The sequence below is a fragment of the Haliotis rufescens genome, unplaced genomic scaffold (assembly GCF_023055435.1).
Source record: "Haliotis rufescens isolate VD_foot unplaced genomic scaffold, xgHalRufe1.0.p SCAF_6, whole genome shotgun sequence".
NCBI lineage: Eukaryota > Metazoa > Mollusca > Gastropoda > Lepetellida > Haliotidae > Haliotis > Haliotis rufescens.
Window position 1 is genome coordinate 27,456,830 of NW_025964334.1, and position 21,823 is coordinate 27,478,652.

At 40.5% G+C, this 21,823-nt stretch overlaps 1 protein-coding gene across 1 annotated transcript in view; it reads left to right on the plus strand.

Annotated features, from left to right (window-relative positions):
• Nucleotides 1–15,921, plus strand: part of LOC124135400 (E3 ubiquitin-protein ligase RFWD3-like) — a 31,650-nt gene extending 15,729 nt beyond the window's left edge. Inside the window, exons 10-16 of the mRNA XM_048386062.1 lie at nucleotides 1,150–1,251; nucleotides 4,865–5,028; nucleotides 7,025–7,228; nucleotides 8,699–8,793; nucleotides 10,422–10,513; nucleotides 12,681–12,869; nucleotides 13,212–15,921. Coding sequence (XP_048242019.1) covers nucleotides 1,150–1,251; nucleotides 4,865–5,028; nucleotides 7,025–7,228; nucleotides 8,699–8,793; nucleotides 10,422–10,513; nucleotides 12,681–12,869; nucleotides 13,212–13,361 — 996 coding nt within the window. The 3' untranslated portion in view covers nucleotides 13,362–15,921. The remainder of the gene's footprint in view (nucleotides 1–1,149; nucleotides 1,252–4,864; nucleotides 5,029–7,024; nucleotides 7,229–8,698; nucleotides 8,794–10,421; nucleotides 10,514–12,680; nucleotides 12,870–13,211) is intronic.
• The last annotated feature ends 5,902 nt before the right edge of the window (nucleotides 15,922–21,823 follow it).

Sequence of the window (21,823 nt, forward strand, 5' to 3'; positions counted from 1 at the left end):
CTGGTCCAGACTTGATTATTGACAGGCCAGCGTCGTATAGCGGGAATACTGCTGTGTGCGGAGTTAAACAACAAACAAAGTTACAACTTTACAAATACCAGGAATGGAAGAATCGGAAATCAGATGCACATTGGCAGTGCCCATCATTGTGTCATCAGGGATTCCAGGGCAGGGTTGGGCCACAGTACCCAGCATCTGTTGTTGGTTGGTTGGTTTGGTTTGTTGTTTAACGCCGCACTCAGCAATATTCCAGCTATATGACGGCGGCCTGTAAATAATCGAGTCTGGACCAGACATCCCAGTGATTAATATCATGAGCATCGATCCACGCAATTGGGATCGATGACATGCATCAACCAAGTCAGCGATCCTGACCATCCGATCCTGTTAGTCGCCTTTTGCGACAAGCATAGTCACCTTTTAAGGCAAGCATGGGTTGCTGAAGACCATTCTACCCCGGATCTTCACGGGTACCTGTTGTAAGACAGCATGGAGAGTTGCACTTGATGTGAACCAAGGGTTTGCCTGGGCTGCACTTTGTACATGTGCCCTGATATTGCTTAAATGTTGCATCAGCTTTAAATAAAATTCCCTCATTCACCCACTTGAACTGATAATTGCAAAATATGCCGCTCTGCAAATTACTGAGTCCCTTTCTCGCTGTGGATAGTTGCCAGAAAGTTTATCCTTTGTACAAGTTTTCTAAATGTCAAATGTTATGTCATACAGAGTATTGTATTAATGCAAGTACATTGTTGTGGTACCCATGAAGATCCGGAGTAGAATAGGTCTTCAGCAACCCATGCTTGCCATAAATGTGACTATGCTTGTTGTAAGAGGCGACTAACGGGATCGGGTGGTCAGGCTCACTGACTTGGTTGATGCATGTCATCGATCCCAATTGCGTGGATCGATGCTCATGATATCAATCACTGGATTGTCAGGTCCAGACTCGATTATTTACAGACCCCCGTCATATAACTGGAATATTGCTGAGTGCGGGGTTAAACAACAAACAAACAAACAAACAAACAAACATCCCTGCAGCTGTAGGAGTGTTATGACATGTTTTGATGTAAGCTGAGTATAAACATCCAAAATCAGTCAAAATCACCCAATACCTAAATGTCTGTATGTGTCCTGTTCCAGGCTGGCCAGTGTCGGGTGTTGGCGTATAGCTCCTCGTTGGGTGCCCTCATTGTGTCTCAGCCCTCCTCAAGTACGCTCTTCCCTGGGTTTGGTATTAAAAAAGTGAGTTATTTAAGCAAAGAAGTGAAAAGCTTGTTTGCCATTAAACCCATGTTTATATCCTCCTTAACTGTCAAGACTGTTGTCTTTAATTAAGCTAGACTGTGCAGAGTTGCTTCCCCTTGGTCATGTCAAGACCAAGCTCCTTCCCAGGTGTTTGTTACACTGCAGGTAACATCAGTGCCACAATTGTGAAAGCTGTCATTACACTAACCGTGAAATTTGACCTCTAACCCCCAATGTTGTGACGTTTATATTTTAGTGCATGTCTTCAGGAATGCCATCATAGTGAATTTTGAAAATGTTTACGATTCACTTACTATTTCCCAGGTGAATTTTCATTGGGTTTGTTTTATCAGATTGGGTCGAGATTGCAGACTAATGGAAAAATAGCCAATTTACCCTGTGTATTCTTTCTATACAAATTGAATGATAGTTGAAATCAAATAAAATTTCAAAATGACAACAGGGGAAGAATACCAGGCATAACAACAGTCGTCACTGAGTTGTACCCATAACGATCAGCCGGTTGCCAGTTCAACTCCAAGCATGGTCATGGCCACTTAACACTGTTGGGAGCTGTGACTGCTGGCAGCGGTATTATAGAGGGCTTCACGAACAGGCTATCGCTGTGTCAGGAGGACATAATATTGTGTGTGTGAATCCCAGATTTGTCCTGATTCATCTTTAACTCTTCAGGATTTTGTATACACTACGTTCTTAGAAGATAAAAGACAGAGACCTGATGTGTGGTAGGAAATATAGCACTACAATGACGTCAGATCTATTTTTGGAATTTCCAAACTACTGTCACTTATTGACTTTAGCCTTGAAAAATCACTGTGACGTTATGGTGTGGGCCAGTGCTCATGCTGTCATCCACTGGTGTATCTGGTACAGGCTGCCAATTTGATTGGACCAGTGAGATGCTCTCTCAAGATGATTTTAGCTGAATGGTAATTCGTTAAAACCAAGGGTAGGTAACCTTAAAAATTTGTTTGTATACATGGAGAAAATAATCTGTAACACTGGCATGGGCATAGAATTGTTTCTAGATAGTAAACGAAAGAGGATGGTACTGGTAGATCAATCTTTGTAGTCTGTACCAGGGGTCTGGAAACTGTCATATGACCCGGACATGTCCGATTGGGAATCTCAAATGTCCGGTTTAAAATATTGTATACCGGACAATTAAATTTTTCTGTCCAGACATTTTAAAAAACAAACGGGGTCCAAATAATTGATTAGCGTTATCGTATCCCTTCAGCGAATTCAGGTGAATACCCAGGTATAACAAACTTGGTCAATAAAAGTATGAAATTTGATATAAAACATCACTAGACATGATGATTTACCATTTAAAATGTATTTCCTGCTCTCCAAGGCATTGTTTTATATGCAGAGATTAAGATTACCCTGTGTATTTTCGCGTAAAACTAAGCCGGAAATAGCAATCAGCTGTGCACACATTTCCTCCCAATCTACCGGTGATTCAGTTAAAACGTACCCAATGATACAACTTCAAAGAATTTTGAGGAAATTATTATTTTATCAGGAATAATATATTCCAGTATCATATTATTTTAGTTGCAGCTTCAACCATATATACTTAAAATTATAAGAACCATAAGCGTAGCACTTTGGTACAGATGGTATGCAGGATATTTTTTTATGTATGGAACCATTGGGATTTTAAATTTTCCGGACCCCTGGTCTGTACAGGTATTATCTAGGCATACTCAGAGGCTGATACTGTAAATCTTGAAATTAACTTGAGCGTGAATTATATGCAAAAAATGCGAGTGGTTTTGGCTCGCATTAATTAACTTCGCATTTATGAAATACCAACTTGAATATGTGCACAAATACGGTTTATTGAGCAGCAGTTGTAACAAGTGTATAACAATGTCATTCAAAGAATAGGAATTACACAATGGGCATCCTGTGAGTTATCACTGCTGGCGCCAAGGGTTCTGCCCACTTGTGTCAAGCTTGTTGACACCTTCTCCGCATACCAATCAGTGAACAGTTGTGAGTTCAGTTATTTTTTTGCCTTTGAACCTCCCTTTTGCCAGTCAACAGAATAAACATATAAACTGTGTGTTGTTTTCAGGAAAACAACGTTGATTGTTTTTACGGAAGTCCTCTATTTAGTGCTAATAAGCAGTGATGCTATTTGCTGTTTGATTCTTAAGGTTGGATTAAGGTAAGGATATGTATCATTCCTCTCCGGATGGGGTTCGGGAAGTCGCATTGATATTGAGTCACATTTTTGGCTAGGGGTTAGCAGTCGTATTAATTTGGAGATGCATTAATTTCCAAATTTACAGTATTTGGGCCCAAATCTGCAGCAAATGTCATTAAATATTCCCAAAATGGATTTGAAAGTTTCCCAATTAATGTTAATAACTAATAGCTAATTTGGGGCGGTGGTGTAGTCTAGTGGTTAGAGCGTTCGTTCGTCATTAAATCTGAAAACTCTGCCGTTCCAAAAATACATTTGGTAAATAACTTTTATTCTAAATTCATGATGAGGTCACTATGTTCATGAAGCAAAAGATTTGTCAGTAACTTGATCAATAAATAATAGAAACACCAGCATGTGGGTGTGTTTTAATAGTGAAATTGCCTGTACAAGTGGAGCCTGCCTGGTATGGTCAGAATGTTGCAATATATCTATTTGAAAGCACGCTTGGATTTTACTTTTAGTACTGAAGAGTATGATTATTGCCTAAAGTGCCTTAAATTTGCTTACATATGTTTTCTTGCTTTAGATTCAGTAACCCGTTTGAGACTTCATATTGAAAGGAATGATTATTAGTTCCCTTAGGCACCATCCTCTGCACTCAACTTTGGTCATTGGTGATGCGTCCCGTGATGATTCCGGGTTAGAATTGGCCTTCAGCAACCCATTCTTGTCCTAAGAGGTGAACCGCCTCCGTGGTCTAGTGGTAGAGCGTCCACCCGGAGAGCGTTAAAAGACGTTAAAAGATGGTACTTGTTACCCTGTCTGGCGCTCGGCATTTAGGGGCTAGAACAAGGACTTGTCAACTCGGAGTCAGTATACTGTGTCTGAGTGGGGTATTCATGTTAAATTGCGGCATGGTATCTCAGTCGGCTAGCACTATAAATCGGCATCAGTCCAGACTAGTACAAGCAGCCACACAAACACACACACGTACATGCACGTCGCTATATAAGTGCAATAATCTTGGACGCGATGTTAAACCCAATTTCACCTCACCTCACCACACCTAAGAGGTGACTAACGGGATCGGGTGGTCAGGCTCGGTGACATGTTTGATGCATGTCATTGTATCAAAAATGCATAGATTGATGCTCATTATGTCAATCACTGGATTTGTCTGGTCCAGATTCAATTATTTACAGACTGCTGTGTTATAGCTGGAATATTGCTGAGTGCGGCGTTAAACAACGAAGAAACGGGTGATGATGGTGTGAAAAATATTTTGACAAGATGCCGGAATAACACTATCATGTGAAGAAAGAAGGATATGTTTTGTCACCTGGGCTGTATATCTTTAGCTGTAACTGAAGAAAGAAGGTTTTATTTAAGACATGTTTTCAATATGTATTTACTTCTCTATGCCTTTAGTTGAGTGCTATGGACTTCAAGACATCCCAGTACATGACTATCCACAGCAAGGCTATCCGGGATATCTGCTTCCATCCCACATATGACAATGGAATTCTGCTGAGCTGTGGTCTGGATAAGACTGCCAAGATGACCAGCATCGTGAGCAACACTGTTGTACAAACGTATGTAATACAACAAAGGATGGGGGTATTAGTTCCAATAGTGTGATGGTACCTTCCAACAACCCCTGTGAAGATCTGGGATAGAATTAGTCTTCAGTAACCAATTCTTGTCCCCTGTGAAGATCTGGGATAGAATTAGTCTTCAGTAACCAATGCTTGTTCCCTCTGAAGATCTGGGATAGAATTAGTCTTCAGTAACCAATGCTTGTTCCCTGTGAAGATCTAGGATAGAATTAGTCTTCAGTAAACAATGTTTGTTCCCTGTGAAGATCTGGGATAGAATTAGTCTTCAGTAACCAATTCTTGTCCCCTGTGAAGATCTAGGATAGAATTAGTCTTCAGTAAACAATGTTTGTTCCCTCTGAAGATCTTGGATATAATTAGTCTTCAGTAACCAATTCTTGTCCCCTGTGAAGTTCTGGGATAGAATTAGTCTTCAGTAACCAATGTTTGTCCCCTGTAAAGATCTGGGATAGAATTAGTCTTCAGTAAACAATGCTTGTTCCCTGTGAAGATCTGGGATAGAATTAGTCTTCAGTAACCAATGCTTGTCCCCTGTGAAGTTCTAGGATAGAATTAGTCTTCAGTAACCAATGCTTGTCCCCTGTGAAGTTCTGGGATAGAATTAGTCTTCAGTAACCAATGCTTGTCCCCTGTGAAGATCTAGGATAGAATTAGTCTTCAGTAACCAATGCTTGTCCCCTGTGAAGTTCTGGGATAGAATTAGTCTTCAGTAACCAATGCTTGTTGTAAGAGGCAACTAATGGGATCTGGTTGTCAGGTTTGCTGACTTGGTTGATGCATGTCATTGTATCTCAGCTGCGTAGATGAATGTTTACAGACTGCCATCATATAGTCTTTTTCTGACTGTGGTGTCAAACAGCAAATGAAAACCTTTTGACAAGCTGATTTTCTGGCTTTATGTAGCTTGTTGTGAAACCCCAATTCAGCCACCATCCGTAGGTTCAGGTGTGGAGTGTTTGGAGTCTGGCTGTGATAATGGCTTATAAAGATTCTCTGCTACTCAGTTGTCTCTTCGAATGAGGGGCATTTTTGACAGTATTTGGGTGTAGATTTTTCTCCTCAACTGTCATAAACTTACGAAAGGTTTGGACAGTCAGGTTGACACAGTTGAGCTTTTTGAGGACATGTCTACATGTGTTATTGTTATTAATGCTGCTGGGACACATTGAATAATGACACTGTTAGACTTTTGAATGAATATCACCTTCGTAACACTAATGATAGGAAAGCATGCCATAGGACTGAGATGGGAGAGGTGCCGGTACAGCTGTGGAACTCTCTCCTCAGTCCCATCTCCCACCTATCACGTCTCACCCTCACATACCCACGGAATGCTCACACTCACCTGTCGAACACCACTCTCATCTTCATCCCCCACCCCCGATGCCGCGATATAACTGGAATACTGTTAAAATCGGCGTTAAACCCAACTCACTCACTCACACACTCATCCCCCACCCGCACCGAGAACCCCATCCCCATCCCCACCCCCATCCCAAACAACGCATCCGTCCGTGGTCTAGTGGTAGAGTGTCTGCTTGGAGAACGGAAGTTCTCAGGTTCTAACACAACCTGCGTCACACCAAAAGACGTTACAAGATGGTGCTTGTTGTTACCCTGTCTGGCGCTCGGCATTAAGGGGGTCAAAGAAGGAATGGTCGGCTCGGAGTCAGTATACTGTGTCTGTGTGGGGTATGGAATGGCATGGCATCTCAGTGAGCGTGCACTATAAAATCGGCATTAGTTTTGACTAGTACAAGCTCGCATGCACGCACACACACACACAAATGCATGTGTGCAATAATATATAAGTGCAATTATTTTGAACACAATGGTAAACCCTATTTCACCTCACCTCACCCATCCCAAACACTGCCCATGCCCACGGTTACATATCACACCTTTAACTCACACACACACATCACACAGTCACACTCTCACATCCAACTGACTGCTTCACGTGTGTCTGCAGGTACCACACCCAAGTGCCAGTGTGGAGCTGTATGTGGAACATTGACGACCCCAACTACTTCTATACAGGTCTGATGAACGGCTCTGTGCTGGAGTTCGACATCCGCAACACACAGACCCATGTCCAACAGCTCAACACAGGGGGCAGCAAGTCACCTGTCGTGGCCATGCAGTACGTACCCCGGGACCACACTGCACTGTTCAGGTAACCAGTCTTCGAATATTTGAATAACTGGCTAACAGGCCATTTGGGTACTCCATAACGAAGCGGGTCCCTTGTCATAAGAGCCAAGTAAATTGAGTCAATTATTGGGCTTGTTTATGTCATGACATTGGTTGTGATTGTAGTCTGCAGGGATGAGAATCTTCCGCCGATCCGTGAATTTTAGTAACCACAAATTTGTTAAAATTTGATGCTTACCCCCATAAACACCCCCAAATTATGGACCACGCTCCATTGCAAAGAAGTTTCAGCTGAAAAAGAAAATATCCATTCTCATCCCTGAGTCTGACAATTGCTGTCAAGTGATTTCTGCTCATGCTATTGACCACTGGTTTGTTTGGACAAAGTTTGGTTATGGCTTGATGTGATTGGGATGATGACGCTCAAATAATGATAGGGGCCGTCGGGTAGCCTAGTGGTTAAAGCGTTCGCTCATCACGCCGAAGACCCGGGTTCGATTCCCGACATGGGTACAATGTGTGAAGCCCATTTCTGGTGTCCCCCGCCGTGATATTGCTGGAATATTGCTAAAAGCGGCGTAAAACCATACTCACTCACTCACTCACTCAAATAATGATAATGGATGTTCATTATGATCATCGTTACCAGTGATTGTTTTTTTTTAATTAGGATTACAGGTGTTAATGAGTATATGATGCATCAAAATATGATTTGGAACCAATGGTGTTTCAAATGTTAATTTTCCGCTTATGAAATAATCAGTGACGCCTCCAAGGATATGAGTCTCCAAAGAACTTGCAAGATACAGAAATCTCTACTTATGTCACTCTGGGTACAATTCTTTCTCCTTCCCTTGGACCAAATTCTGCATAGTCTTGCATGATATTTCTGAGATACACTCCTGCAGCAGTGTCTTGTGGTCTGTGAGGAAGGCATTTAATGCAGTCGATGTTTGTTCAGGGTTTTGTGGCTTGCAAAATATGGCATCCTCTAGTCATACAAATACACCCTAATAATTTACATTGTGAGTTCCTATGGATGCAAAACCGTAAGGCTGTTTGAATAATGAAATTATCAAAATGTAGATCATATCTCACATAATTATAAGTGACATTTCTATTCTGGTAGAAAATACTCAAAGTTCAGGATGTCAGTGGGTAAATTTTCTTCAATCAAACATTAGAATCGCCATCTATACCAGGCTTAAGCTTAGGAGCATATGCAAAAATAGGAAATTCTTGGAACCCAAGTGAAGCTTGTCACATGTCCCTTAATCCCATATTTATACCTTGGACCCTGAACTTTATTACGGAGCCTCCTGGACCCACTTGCACAAAGCCATCTCAGCGCTACGGCTATTGTAAGCCTATGTTAAAGAATGGGAGTTACGATCATCTTAGCGCTAAGATCGCTTTGTGCAAGTGGGTTCTGGACTAAACAAGTAGATCTTACTGTGTCTGTGACCTAACTGCAGAACTTGATTGTTTGCAGACCAGGAGGTCTGGTCGTGGGACAGCTGGACAGAACAAGTTTCTTTGAGAACAAGGGAGCAGAACAGCCCCGGTTGAACTTCCTGCCTCTAGAAGGTGGGTGCAGTTTCCGGGTGTCAACATCTTTTGTCGAATAACTGCAAGATTGCTGATATGGCATTATGTAGTATTCACTCACTCACTAATGTCATCATGTGTGGAAATCTTTAGTTTGTTTAGTGTCAATATACATACAAGTTTGTAGGGCTTAAGAAAAAGAATAGAATTGGTTATCAGGCAATGGCTTTTGAAATTGTTGCGTGGGTTTGGGGTTTTGGGAGGTGGGGGTGGTTGTTCAAGCTAGTATGTAACCAAATTTGTTAACTACAGTTTCTGGGGAAATCATGTTATTCTTAAGTATTGAAGCATTTAACTGCCAGGGTCGTGTGTTCAAGACGTGGAATATTTAAAGATTTTTATATAATTTTGGATAATGGAAATAAAAACGGAACGTGTGACAGACTTTTTGATGATGTGGGCGGTGCCTGAGAACCTAGACTATTATTTTTTTAGCCTAAAACTTTCCATTTTATGCACTGGTGCATTTAAGGTATTCTCAAAGCTGATTGGTCAATTGTAGACAAACTACGTCACAGTGTTTCATTGGTGATATGACATCTTACATTGATTTGTGCTAAGGATTTTGTACAGTGACTTTAATTTAAGAGATGCTTCTGTGGTAGTTGGAATTGCAAGAGTTGTCTCCCCTTTGACCATGGTACAACAAAATGGATACCGGTAGATACCATGGCAGATGGGCCACAGTAGTTGATGAATTAAGAAATATTCTGATTTTGTGTGAACATAAAGAATGATAAGAACCCCTAATTGTTGAAGGTGTGATTATTTATATTTCCAATAATCTTTGAGTGTTTGCATAATGTATTCCAATGGTTAATTCAATTGAAGAGTTTATCTGTAGCTTTGACATTTTTTATATGTTTTTCTCCATTTTCTCTCTCAATATGTCAAGGAGTAATAAATGGAATAAGCAACTTTGAATTACGGACTATGTCCCTTGTGATTGAATGTTCAGGTCCCTTGCCAAAGGCTCATGATAAAAATCATTCCTTCACTTGGTACAAGTAATGTGTCATTCCTCCCAGCTCATTGGTTATTCCCCAAATGTGCAGAGATTTATCAAGGATTCCAAACTATGTGCCCTTGGAAGGCAAATTGGGAAACCATTATCTTTTGTTCAAAATTTTGATATTTAAATAAAATCTTATTTTCCTTACTTCAGAGTTACATTTGTAGTTGAGCAATGAAGTTTAACAGTACTGACAATGCAAAATCTAAAACTAAGCATTAAGCTTCTTCCTCTGTACTGGTGATGTCAGCAAGTCACCTCCACCATAACATCACTTACAACTGTAACAGCATCAATTGGGAAATGTTTGATTCCAATTTGGGAATTTGCTGCTGAATATTGGCCTCTAAACTGGTCAAGTCAAATCCTTGATGTATAACAGATAGTGCCTCCTTTCTGTATGTGTGATTCTACATGCACTATCTTCATGGGCACAGCTACACTAAGTGAACTCAGCAGAAAGACTAGCATACCGTTAATTCCAACCTTTAGGAATGGATTGATTATACTTTATACCATGTGAAGCCAACCGTTGGCACCAACAACTCACTCACATGCCTGGTATGCTCTGACATTATTTTTTATTTTTTTTCAGGAAGTTTAACAAGCTTAAGTTTTGATAACCACACCCGCCATCTGTTAGCCAGCTTCCGACCTACAGCTAAACACTCCATGGTCAGGCACCAGGTATGTCGCACACCGCAAGGGCGGCATTGTCACACAATGTATGAAACTGATACTTAAAGTTTGAGAGGGAAGATATGTTTTTTTCCTCAAAAACTGGCTTCCGCTTGGTTGAAATCAAGCATTATCTCCTGCGAGATATTGATGCTGTGAAATTGCATCATAATGCTTTGTTTTGCAGACCATTGCGATGTCATTGGTTGCCATGGAGTCACAATAAATTGACATCACTAATCTCTGCAACTGATGCTGTTAGCAGTACTACACACTCAAGACACTGCTTATTACTGTTTACAAACTAAAAAAGTTGAAAGAATGTTTTATGAAGATAAATATAATCTCACCCTCATGTCTTTTGATATCAAATTTATCGACACTCGTCATTAGAACGCGGGATCGGGTGGTCAGACTCGCAGACTTGTTTGATGCATGTCATCGATCCCAATTGTGTGGATCGATGATCATGATATTAATCACTGGATTGTCTGGTCCAGACTCAATTATTTACAGACCACTGTCATTTAGCTGGAATATTGCTGAGTGCGGGGTTAAACAACAAACCAACCAACTTAAGACGCCTTGGCAAGCCTCAGGGTTTTAAGCATGTATCAATACTTGTTGATCTATTTTATCACAAATGCTGCTTGTTGAGATTTTTATGAGTTCACTAATGCTGATGATTAATCTAAGATGTGGTAAATGCTTCATATTGATGTATAAAATGATGAACCATGTCCCTTCAGTCTCATTGACATGGGATCTTTTACTCCGATACGATTACCCCTCATGTGAAGATCTGACAACTCAGGTAGGTTCATGTGCCAATCAGATGTCATGTTTGGATGTCATGGCCGTCAGAAATGACAGGGTGTATAAAATACAGTGTCTCAATACTTTGCTCACCCTACCAAGAATTTAGAAGCCTTGATGCTGATTGGCTGATTATCTACTTATGGTTCATCTGACACAACCTCCTGTAGAATTGTTGTCAAATCTTCGCACAGAGAATCGTATCAGCGTAAAAGATCTGATGTTAGTGTAATTGATGTTTCCCAAATAATGGGCCAGTTGGGATATTGGTCAGCAATAGAACCTGCAAAAGTCTTCACTGACCCGTGAAGATACAGTGAGAACTGGTCTTCAGCAACCCCTGCTTGTTATATCAGGGCCCAGTTGCACAAAGCAACTCCCATACTTTAACATAGGCTTACAATAGTCATAGCGCTAAGATCACTTTGTTCAAGTGGGCCCTGATCTTTCATACTCAAAGGGACTGCTAAGATGATCGTAACTCCCATACTTAAACATTGGCTTACAATAGTCATAGCGCTAAGATCACTTTGTTCAAGTGGGCCCTGATTCTTTCATACTCAAAGGGACTGCTAAGATGATCGTAACTCCCATACTGTAACATAGGCTTACAAGAGTCATAGCGCTAAGATCGCTTTGTGCAAGTGGGCCTTGATTCTTTCATACTCAAAGGGACCGCTTAGATGATCGTAACTCCCATACTGTAACATAGGCTTACAATAGTCATAGCGCTAAGATCGCTTTGTTCAAGTGGGCCTTGATTCTTTCATACTCAAAGGGACTGCTAAGATGATCGTAACTCCCATACTGTAACATAGGCTTACAATAGTCATAGCGCTAAGATCACTTTGTTCAAGTGGGCCCTGATTCTTTCATACTCAAAGGGACTGCTAAGATGATCGTAACTCCCATACTGTAACATAGGCTTACAATAGTCACAGCGCTAAGATCGCTTTGTGCAAGTGGGCCCTGATTCTTTCATACTCAAAGGGACTGCTAAGATGATCGTAACTCCCATACTGTAACATAGGCTTACAATAGTCATAGCGCTAAGATCGCTTTGTGCAAGTCGGCCCTGGTGGTCAGGCTTGCTGACTATCCTAATTACATAGATCAATGCTCATGATGTCAGTCACTGTAGTGTGTTGTTCAGACTTGATTATCTACAGACCACCGTCACATAGCTGAAATATTGCTGAGAGCGGCTTTAAACGACAAACAAACCCGGGAAAGCCACAAGCAACTTCAGTATATAGAAACTGAAGTGCGTTGACTGGCTGACAGTATGCTACTCTTCCCTAAATTTTGGCTGTTGTACCTGCAAAAAACGGATCGTTCTATTTCTCCGTCTCTGCTCCAGCTGTGTGAGATGTCGTGCAGCAACCTCAGCACAGACCCTGACGTCACAGACAACCTGTGCTCGTGTGACCTGGTGCACTCCTTCCAGGGAGGCAGGACACAGTCAGTGTTGTCCAAGTCTGCTCTCGTCCCCAACCCGAGTGACCCCAACAAATTGCTTGTATGTGCTGGTGATGAGACGTCTAATGCTGTGAGTACATTTCCAGTTTTGAATGCTTTCAATAATGTCAGTACTGATATCAGAACTGTGCTCCTGATTTTGTACAGTGACTTTAATTTAAGAGTTGCTGTTGTGGTTTTGAACAAATAGTCTTGGCATGGTAATGGGATTTGCAAGAGTTATCTCCCCTTTGACCATAGTCCAATGATACGGATAATTAGCATGGGCACATTATAAGGTCTCTGAAATGACCCATAATGGGATGTCCTCAGATCTGTGTTGAGAGGCAGAGAGAACTAACATCTGACTGAATATATTTGTTAGTGAGGCATAGGATTTAACAAGATGTAATATCTGTGGTATCTGTTCCAGATACATGTATGGGACTGCAGTAGTGGTCAGCAGTTTCAGAGGATTGCAGCAGGTGCCTTCGTGGTGGATCTCACAACGTTTGCTGTCAACAGTCAACACTTCCTGGTTGCATTAACTGAGAAGATGCTCAAAGTTCACAAGTGGTGCTAGTTAAAACTGTCGTGACGAGGAGCAACTCATGTCGTTCCCAAGAGCAAACTAAGGGCATTATGAAGTCATCAAGCTGTTTGTTCTATAACAGACATGTACCTGTGGCTTTACATTTGGTTGTTTTACATTGTCAGCTGCAATAGCATGCTTCCCTACTGTAAGGGGACACTACTGACTAATAAGCTATACAATGCAAACAGCTCTTTCAGTTTGTCTGGAGAGTAGTTACAAATTTGTGGCAAAACATTTAAAACAATATTTAAGGATGTTTTAGAGGTAAATACCTAAAAAAATTGCCTCGAAATAAAAACCTTTCAACAACCTGCAAACAAAATGATGTTTTTGAACAGCATGTTTTGAACCTGTCTTTTTAAAATTTTAACCTTATCATTTTTACAAAGTAGAAAAATTTAATAATTGCACAACCCACACAACCACATGACCCACACAACCACATGACCCACACAACCACCTGACCCACACAAACACCTGACCCACACAGCCACCTGACCCACACAGCCACCTGACCCACACAACAACGTGACCCACACAACCACCTGACCCACACAACCACTTACTTGACCCACACAACCACATGACCCACACAACCACTTACACACCACCCACAACCACATGACCCACACAACCACTTACACACCACCCACAACCACATGACCCACACAACCACTTACATGACCCACACAACCACTTACATGACCCACACAACCACTTACACACCACCCACAACCACATGACCCCCACAACCACTTACATGACCCACAAAACCACATGACCCACACAACCACTTACATGACCCACACAAACATGACCCAGACAACCACTTACATGACCCACAAAACCACATGACCCACACAACCACTTACATGACCCACACAAACATTACCCACACAACCACTTACACACCACCCACAACCACATGACCAACACAACCACTTACATTACCCACACAACCACATGACCCACGCAACCACTTACATGACCCACACAACCACATGACCCAGACAACCACTTACATGACCCACACAACCACTTACACACCACCCACAACCACATGACCCACACAACCACACATGACCCACACAACCACACACATACCACCCACAAGTACATTACCTTCACACCCGCACAACACCACACACAACCACTCACACAACACCCACAACCACATGACCCAAACAACTACCCACAATCACAGTCACACTCATGCTGACATATTCTCACACAATACCACATGCCCCAACAGAGCAAGCAGTTGTTTAATAATTGTTCAGACATTTGGAATCTGAAGGCAGAACTTGTTATTGTGTGTACTTAATAGACTCTTAACAGGACACATCCTTCCAGAAATCAGGTATATATTCTAACATAGCTTTTATACTTTCATACCGTTCCAGGCAACATGTACCATTCTTTGAAATGAAAATTACCGGTAACACAAAAGAATCTACAGTTGTTTCCCGTTACCAAAATCCATGTATGGGTAGGTTTACTATGTCCCATGAACCTGAAGTTTCCAGTGTAATTTAGATATATATCATTATATATTGTATTTTGGTCGGGAGTACAGCACTTTGGCAACAAACTCAAGTCACACTTTACACTTCCGATTCCTTGGTCTTTTCTACTTTTAGTGCCATGTCTTCATTACAATCTGTGTTCATATGTCAGATATGTCAACCCACAACCATACATTAGCCTTCATTTCTTTGATTAATTCTTTGGGGATCTGATTTTTTTCACGATAATTTGATTAAATTTAAAATCACAAACATAAGACAGCTCAACAGTGATGGCTATGTTGATGTAGATTTGCATGATTATCGGTACAACTAAAACATGCAACCCTAGTGTTACTGGAGGTGATCCGAGCTCCAAAGGCTGTGAGTTCGCTTAAAATATGCAAAATAAATCACCATTACCAAATTAAATTTAAGTTGCTTACGTACAAATACCCATGAAATGGTTTTTTAAACCAATAGTATAACAACACTAGCCAATGTAGGCTGATTCTTATCAAATGCATGCATCGCCTACATATAACTACTGCAGTGAATAATTAACAATAGTGCTACGTCTCGCTTTTTGGAACTGACACGTGTGCTGTTGTGAAGTTTTGCCACATCTAACACATTTGGTAGCAGCAAATATTGAGAATTTCTTTGATAGGCATTTAGAAGTTGGAGTACTAAGTAAGGATAAGAATCTATGGATGAACAACTTCCTTATTACAATTAAGAGCGATGTTTCGGTGTAGGTTCTAACACCGTTATCAAGCATCTATCAAGTTGGAAGCATCACATGCTTGATAACAGTGTTAGAACCTACACCGAAACATCGCTCTTAATCGTAATAAAGAAGTTGTTCATCTATAGATTCTTATCTTACTAAATATAGAGAAGGAAGTAAGAAGTTCCTTAAACAGCCTTTTAAGCAGAATTAATTAATAAACTGTCTACTAACTGGTTTATAAATAGCCAGTATTATAGACTGGATACAAAGGTGTAAAATGTATTGAATACCCAAAGAAAACTATAAAATACCAAATGTGAATGATAACATTTGAGTCAATACTCCATGGGTAAACAGTTATCTGAAGCGTTAGGTGACATTAGATATCATCTTGTCAGGAAAAAGTTCTGCCTTTAATATTCACACAAATGAGGTATGCTTAGATATCTTGTTTACAGTTTTACAACAATATGGTAGTTTTGTGTTAGATCTTTCCAGACATCCTTCCAACATCATCAGCTGGTCTGACATTTGTGTTTGTGAAGTAGCGGTATGCTTTTATCAATTTGTGCCTCTTTCTAAGCACAACACAGTGTAGAAAATTAATGATTGTATTATAACTGTTTACACTCTTACTTACCTGATGCAAAATGTTAGTTGATGCAGCTGATTGCTTGCCCAAAACATCCATGAAATTCATACTTTACTTTCTTTAAGGATCAGAATAAACAATGACTACCTGGGCCCACTCACACAAAGCGAACTTGGTGCTACAATCTAACAGAGATACCCTAAAATAGACTTCAATATTCTTAGTGCTAAGATCATTTTGTGCATGTGGGCTCTGGTACCTTGCTTCAGTTTGATTAATAATTTATCAAAGTTGTCTTGGAACAATCCTCACTAGGCTGTAAGGTGTTCTGTTAATTGTTCACAAGTGTTAGCTCACCTGAACTGGCTAAGGAGCTGAGAGGGTTATCAGTTCATGTTGAGAATGATTGTATTGCTGTGAATAATGATAATATTTGTGTAATGTCCGATGATTTGTGCAATGTTGTGTCAGGGGGGTCATGAAGATATGTACAGGTTGCAGTTGATGTGGGATCTTCTCGAAGCTGGCTTTATTGTACAGATCCAATATCTATGACTCTTGAGTGTTTAAAAAAGTTATGAAAACAGTGTGGTGACCCTGCAAGGGAATGATTTGATGGATACAGCATGGCTCCAGTCGACAGCGCTATCTGAGCACTAACACTAACTTGGGCACGCCAGAAACCTATGATTGTGGGTTCGAATCCTGGTTCGCCCTGATTATGTTTCTAGGTTTGTCAGCACCATACCCATACTTGTGGGTTTCACCAAAGTGGTAAAAGTCTGAAGCCTGCATCACTTCGGGCTTTCCTCCCACATTAAGTTGACACGCCACGTTATAATTGGAATACTGTTACAAGCTGCGTTATAACTGGAATACTGTTACAAGCTGCGTTAAACCCAACTCACTCACAAACACTAACTCCCATTATGTATCATAGCATTGCCATTGTTTTAGCCCTGAGATAGCTTTATAGAATGAGCCCCAAACCCATGGCAGAAATGTTCACTCAATCTTCACTTAATCTTGAAACAAACATGATGTTGCAGGCAGAATTGACATGGATCATTGCCCTGTCTTCATTGATACTATAGCTTCTAAAGTGGCATGTTATAGATTGTGATATGTAAGAAATCATGGTGTAAATATATGTGACAGAATTAATTATCTGTATGAATGTATAATTAAACTGTAAATATAATTGTTGCAATCACTGCATCTTTTTATGTTATTTTTCCAAACTTTCTCCAGTGATGCATGGGTTTTGTGTGACTTGGGAGACACACTTGATACTAAGCATATAGGGTTGACGCCAACACAACACTGTTTGAGAACCCCCCTGTAGGGTTTCCAGGTGAGAATTGATCCCCAGCAACCAATGCTGATCTTAAGAGGTAACTTAATCGATCCTATAGTCAGGCTCGGTGACTTGGCTGATTGCAGGGCATTGTACTTGATGTTGTGGATCATTGCTAACAATATCGATCACTGAATTGTCTGGTCCAGATTCAATTATTTATAGCCCACCGATATATAGATTGGATATTTCTGAGTGTGGCCCCAAGTAGATCCGGGTTAGAATAGGTCTTCAGCAATCCAGACTTGCCGACTTTTCTTGTAAGAGGCGACTTACATGATCAGGACTTACATGATCAGGCTCGCTGACTTGGTTGATGCATGTCATCGTATCCCAATTGCGTAAATCTATATTCACCATATCAATCCTGGATTGTCTGGTCCCGACTCGACTATTTACAGACAGCCATCGTATAGCTGGAATATTGCTGAGTATGACATTAAACACAAACAAACAAAAACAAGACAGTGTGTTAGTTTTATGTGAGAGAAACCCCTGAATTTACTCTGACAGATTTATCACCTTGGTGGAATCTAGAGCAACAATTTTGAACTGACAAACCCAGGATCATAACGACAAATCTGGGTTTCAACCCACAATCAGGTGATCCTGGGACAGCTAAGGGATGCACAGTAAATTACAGCACCTTAGACCACTGGAGCAACTGTGCCCATGTTTGTCATTAAGCGCTCACAAATTATGGTTCCAACTCAAAAGGTGCTTCCTGACATGATCAACAGACTCGTGATTGTGGCTAGCAATTATGAATTGTGAGTATAAAAATGTCTTCATCTGTGTCACTTGTCTTTGGTCTTTCCTGAGACCCCGATTATGTTTCTAGGTTTGTCAGCACCATACTCGTGCTCGTGGGCTTCACCGAAGTGGTAAACGTCTGAGACCTGCATTACTTCGGGCTTTCCTCCCACATTAAGCTGACACGCCGTGATATAACTGGAATAATGTTAAAAGCCCAATTCCCAAAACTAATGATAAACCCTGATTTGGACCCAGTTTAACACCTTTGGGATAACCTTGTTGCCAAGTTGAGAGCTAGATACCCCCCAGTTTTAAGTCTGAAAGAACTGACCCAGGCACTGCACCAGGAATGGCAGAGGATCCCAGTTGAAAATTAATCTTTGTCGTGTTTCCAACAATGAATCACACGAGTCCTATGTTTTTAAAGTATATCATATCCGAAAAATAAATATGAAATAATGGTTGCATGCAGTGCAGTTCAATCTTCGCCAGTCGTGTGCGGGAACATTTCTTGCAATGTTGCACATGTTAGAGATGTCTTGCTACATTTGACGAAAGTCTTCAAAGCCTACTGGCAAAACCACTTCGACTCCACTTGTCGAAATCAAACTTTGCACGGAATCTCTCCTATTAGTATAGAAACTGTACACCCAATTGGAAAAGAACCAATAAAGTAGTTTTTAAATCATAGGTCGCACAAATGTTCAAATAAAAACATATTTTAAGTCCAAACATGAAAAAAAATCTGAAAATATACATATCAAAATTAAAGTTTGCACTGTACCTTTTCTATTGGGAAGGAAAATGTTCCCTATATTTGAAAAAGAATGAAGTAGTTCTGTAGTTAGAGGTCGCACAAATGTTTCAGTAAAAATATTCTAAGTAAAAAATTGAAAAAGAGGCTTTTTTTTCCCAACTTCACACTGCCCCTCTCCTATTGGTATAGAAACTGTACACACAACTGGAAAGGAATCCATGAAGTAGTTTTCAAGTTAACCCCCCTGGATGCCACAGGGACATATATGTCCCTCCTCTACAACCCTGACTTTGAAGTCGAATAAAATTCAAAATACATCACCCACACAGATACACTTCACAGTTTTGAATAAGATGGGAAATTTACTGTTCTGTGATATCATCCACTTGCATTTTAGGCCAAGCAAAAGTACTGAAATAAGGTACTTCGTAAATGTCACCACTCACCGCGTTATTTACAGCATGTTTTGAAATCTAAATTTCGGATATTTACTCCGTGAAATGAATTTCAAAAATAGCATATTAGTAATCACGGGTATCTGTCCTTTATGAAATCACCAATGATCATTCCAAAACGTCTCCGATAACCCTAAAATCGTTTAAAATGTTTTGGAAAATACCCAAACACGAACGCCGAAGTGAACTTTCCGCCATATTGGATAGTGTTTACAAAATCACGTTTCAGGTACACCGGTTATGAGACGCCTGTAACATAACGTATATTTCAAACTTAGCTGCGATACACACATCCTTGAATTCCTCATACATTTCAAAATCAGAAAATAGACATATCAAAATCAAACTATGCACTGCACCTCTTCTATTAGTATGGAAATTGTTACCTAAATTTGAAAAGAATCCATGCAGTAGATTTCAAGTTATAGGTCACACACATGTTTAAGAAAAAAAGATACCGTATTCGACGTAATAAGCGCCCCGCTCTAATAAGCGCCCACGGCGATATTTGCCAATATATTGGCTAGTGAACAATACTAATTAGCACGCCTTTCGATTGTTCAATGTAAACAACACGTATTTATTCGCGTATAATACGTACTCGTGTGCTATATGCACACTTAATTATGGGCATTTAAATTCTGGAAAATGTATCTCACGTATATAAACATTTCAGGCTGTCAGCATAAACCACGAAATTTATCTTTCAACTCTGTCGTTTTCACCAAAATAATATTCTAATAAGAGCCCCCTATTTCTAATTTTGAGAGCGCCCTGTGCGCTTATTACGTCGAATACGGTATGTAAAATAAATCTGTATTTTTTTTCTGAAAATCCAAATATTGAAATCAAACTTAGCACTGCACCTCTCCTGTTGATAATTCTACCTGGAATTTGGAATATCGATTCTGATTGATCAATCAGAGGCTATTAAATCACAATAAACCCCCTTTGATTGAAACAGCTGGTTTGACGGCCGCATCACCGCGGAAGCTAATATTCATAGAATGGTACTATTTTCAGTCATTGTCGGTAGGCATATATTTAAATAATTATATCTACAATTACAGGTTACAAAATGCACAGATGCGGTTACTACAATATTCAAAGGATGTGTGGCAATACATTTCGTGCAGAAAAACACGACAGAAATCAACGTTTTAGAGACAACAGAGAGCATGGAATTTTGGCGCTTTTCTATATACGACTGTGACGTCATATATTTTGCGTCACAATGAGCGATATGACGTCATAATGGTGCCGCGCGATGAAGAGCGAAAGTCTTGCAAAGCTTGCTTTGTTTTCTTTAGTAATGCGTGAGTGAGTGCACGAGGAATGACGTAATACATTATGCACCTCGGCATGCATATCATATACACGGTTATCATATACACGGCGGAACAAGCCGATTAAACTCGGAATGTTTTACAAATTGCAGCGCAATCTGGCGTTCTTTATTGTCAACGTCCTTTCGTGCTCAGTGACGTCCTTTCGTATGGGCGGGCCATTCGGTCAAAAAATACAATGTTGAAAAAAGGACAAAAGTACGCAATTGAGGCCAAATATTACGAATAAAGAACTAAATGTTACTACTAAAGGTCAAAATACAATATTAATAGTCAAATGTTACCAAAAGACGTCATAAGAAAAGAAAGAACAATGTGTACGAAAGAACGTCAGTGAGCACGAAAGGACGTTTTCAATAAAGAACGCCAGATGGCGCTGTAATTTGTAAAACATTCCGAGTTTAATCGGCTTGTTCCGCCGTGTATAGTATATGATGCCGTGGTGCACAATGTATCATTCCTCGTGCACTCACAGTCTGACGTCACACATATATATATACATGTATTGATAATGTATAATGTACACATTGTGTATAAACATGTTGCGTTAAGCTTTGTCACCGCTAAGGGCCTTTTCATAAATACAGTATACTGTGTAATCCAACATCCTCCAACAGAATCCTTGTGATATCGACCCGTGAAGATTCCGGGCTAGAATTGGTCTCCAGCAACCCATGCTTGCCGTAAAAGGTGACTCTGCTTGTCGTAAAAGGCGACTAACGGGATCGGATGGTCAGGCTCGCTGACTTGGTTGATGCATGTCAACGATCCCAATTGCGTGGATCGGTGCTCATGATATTAATCACTGGATTGTCTGGTCCAGACTCGATTATTTACAGACATATAGCTGGAATATTGCTGAGTGCGGCGTAAAACAACAAACCAACCAACCTTGTGATATCCAGAGATAGAGTAACAACCAAGTCACAGCCGAAAAGGGGCGGAGGGG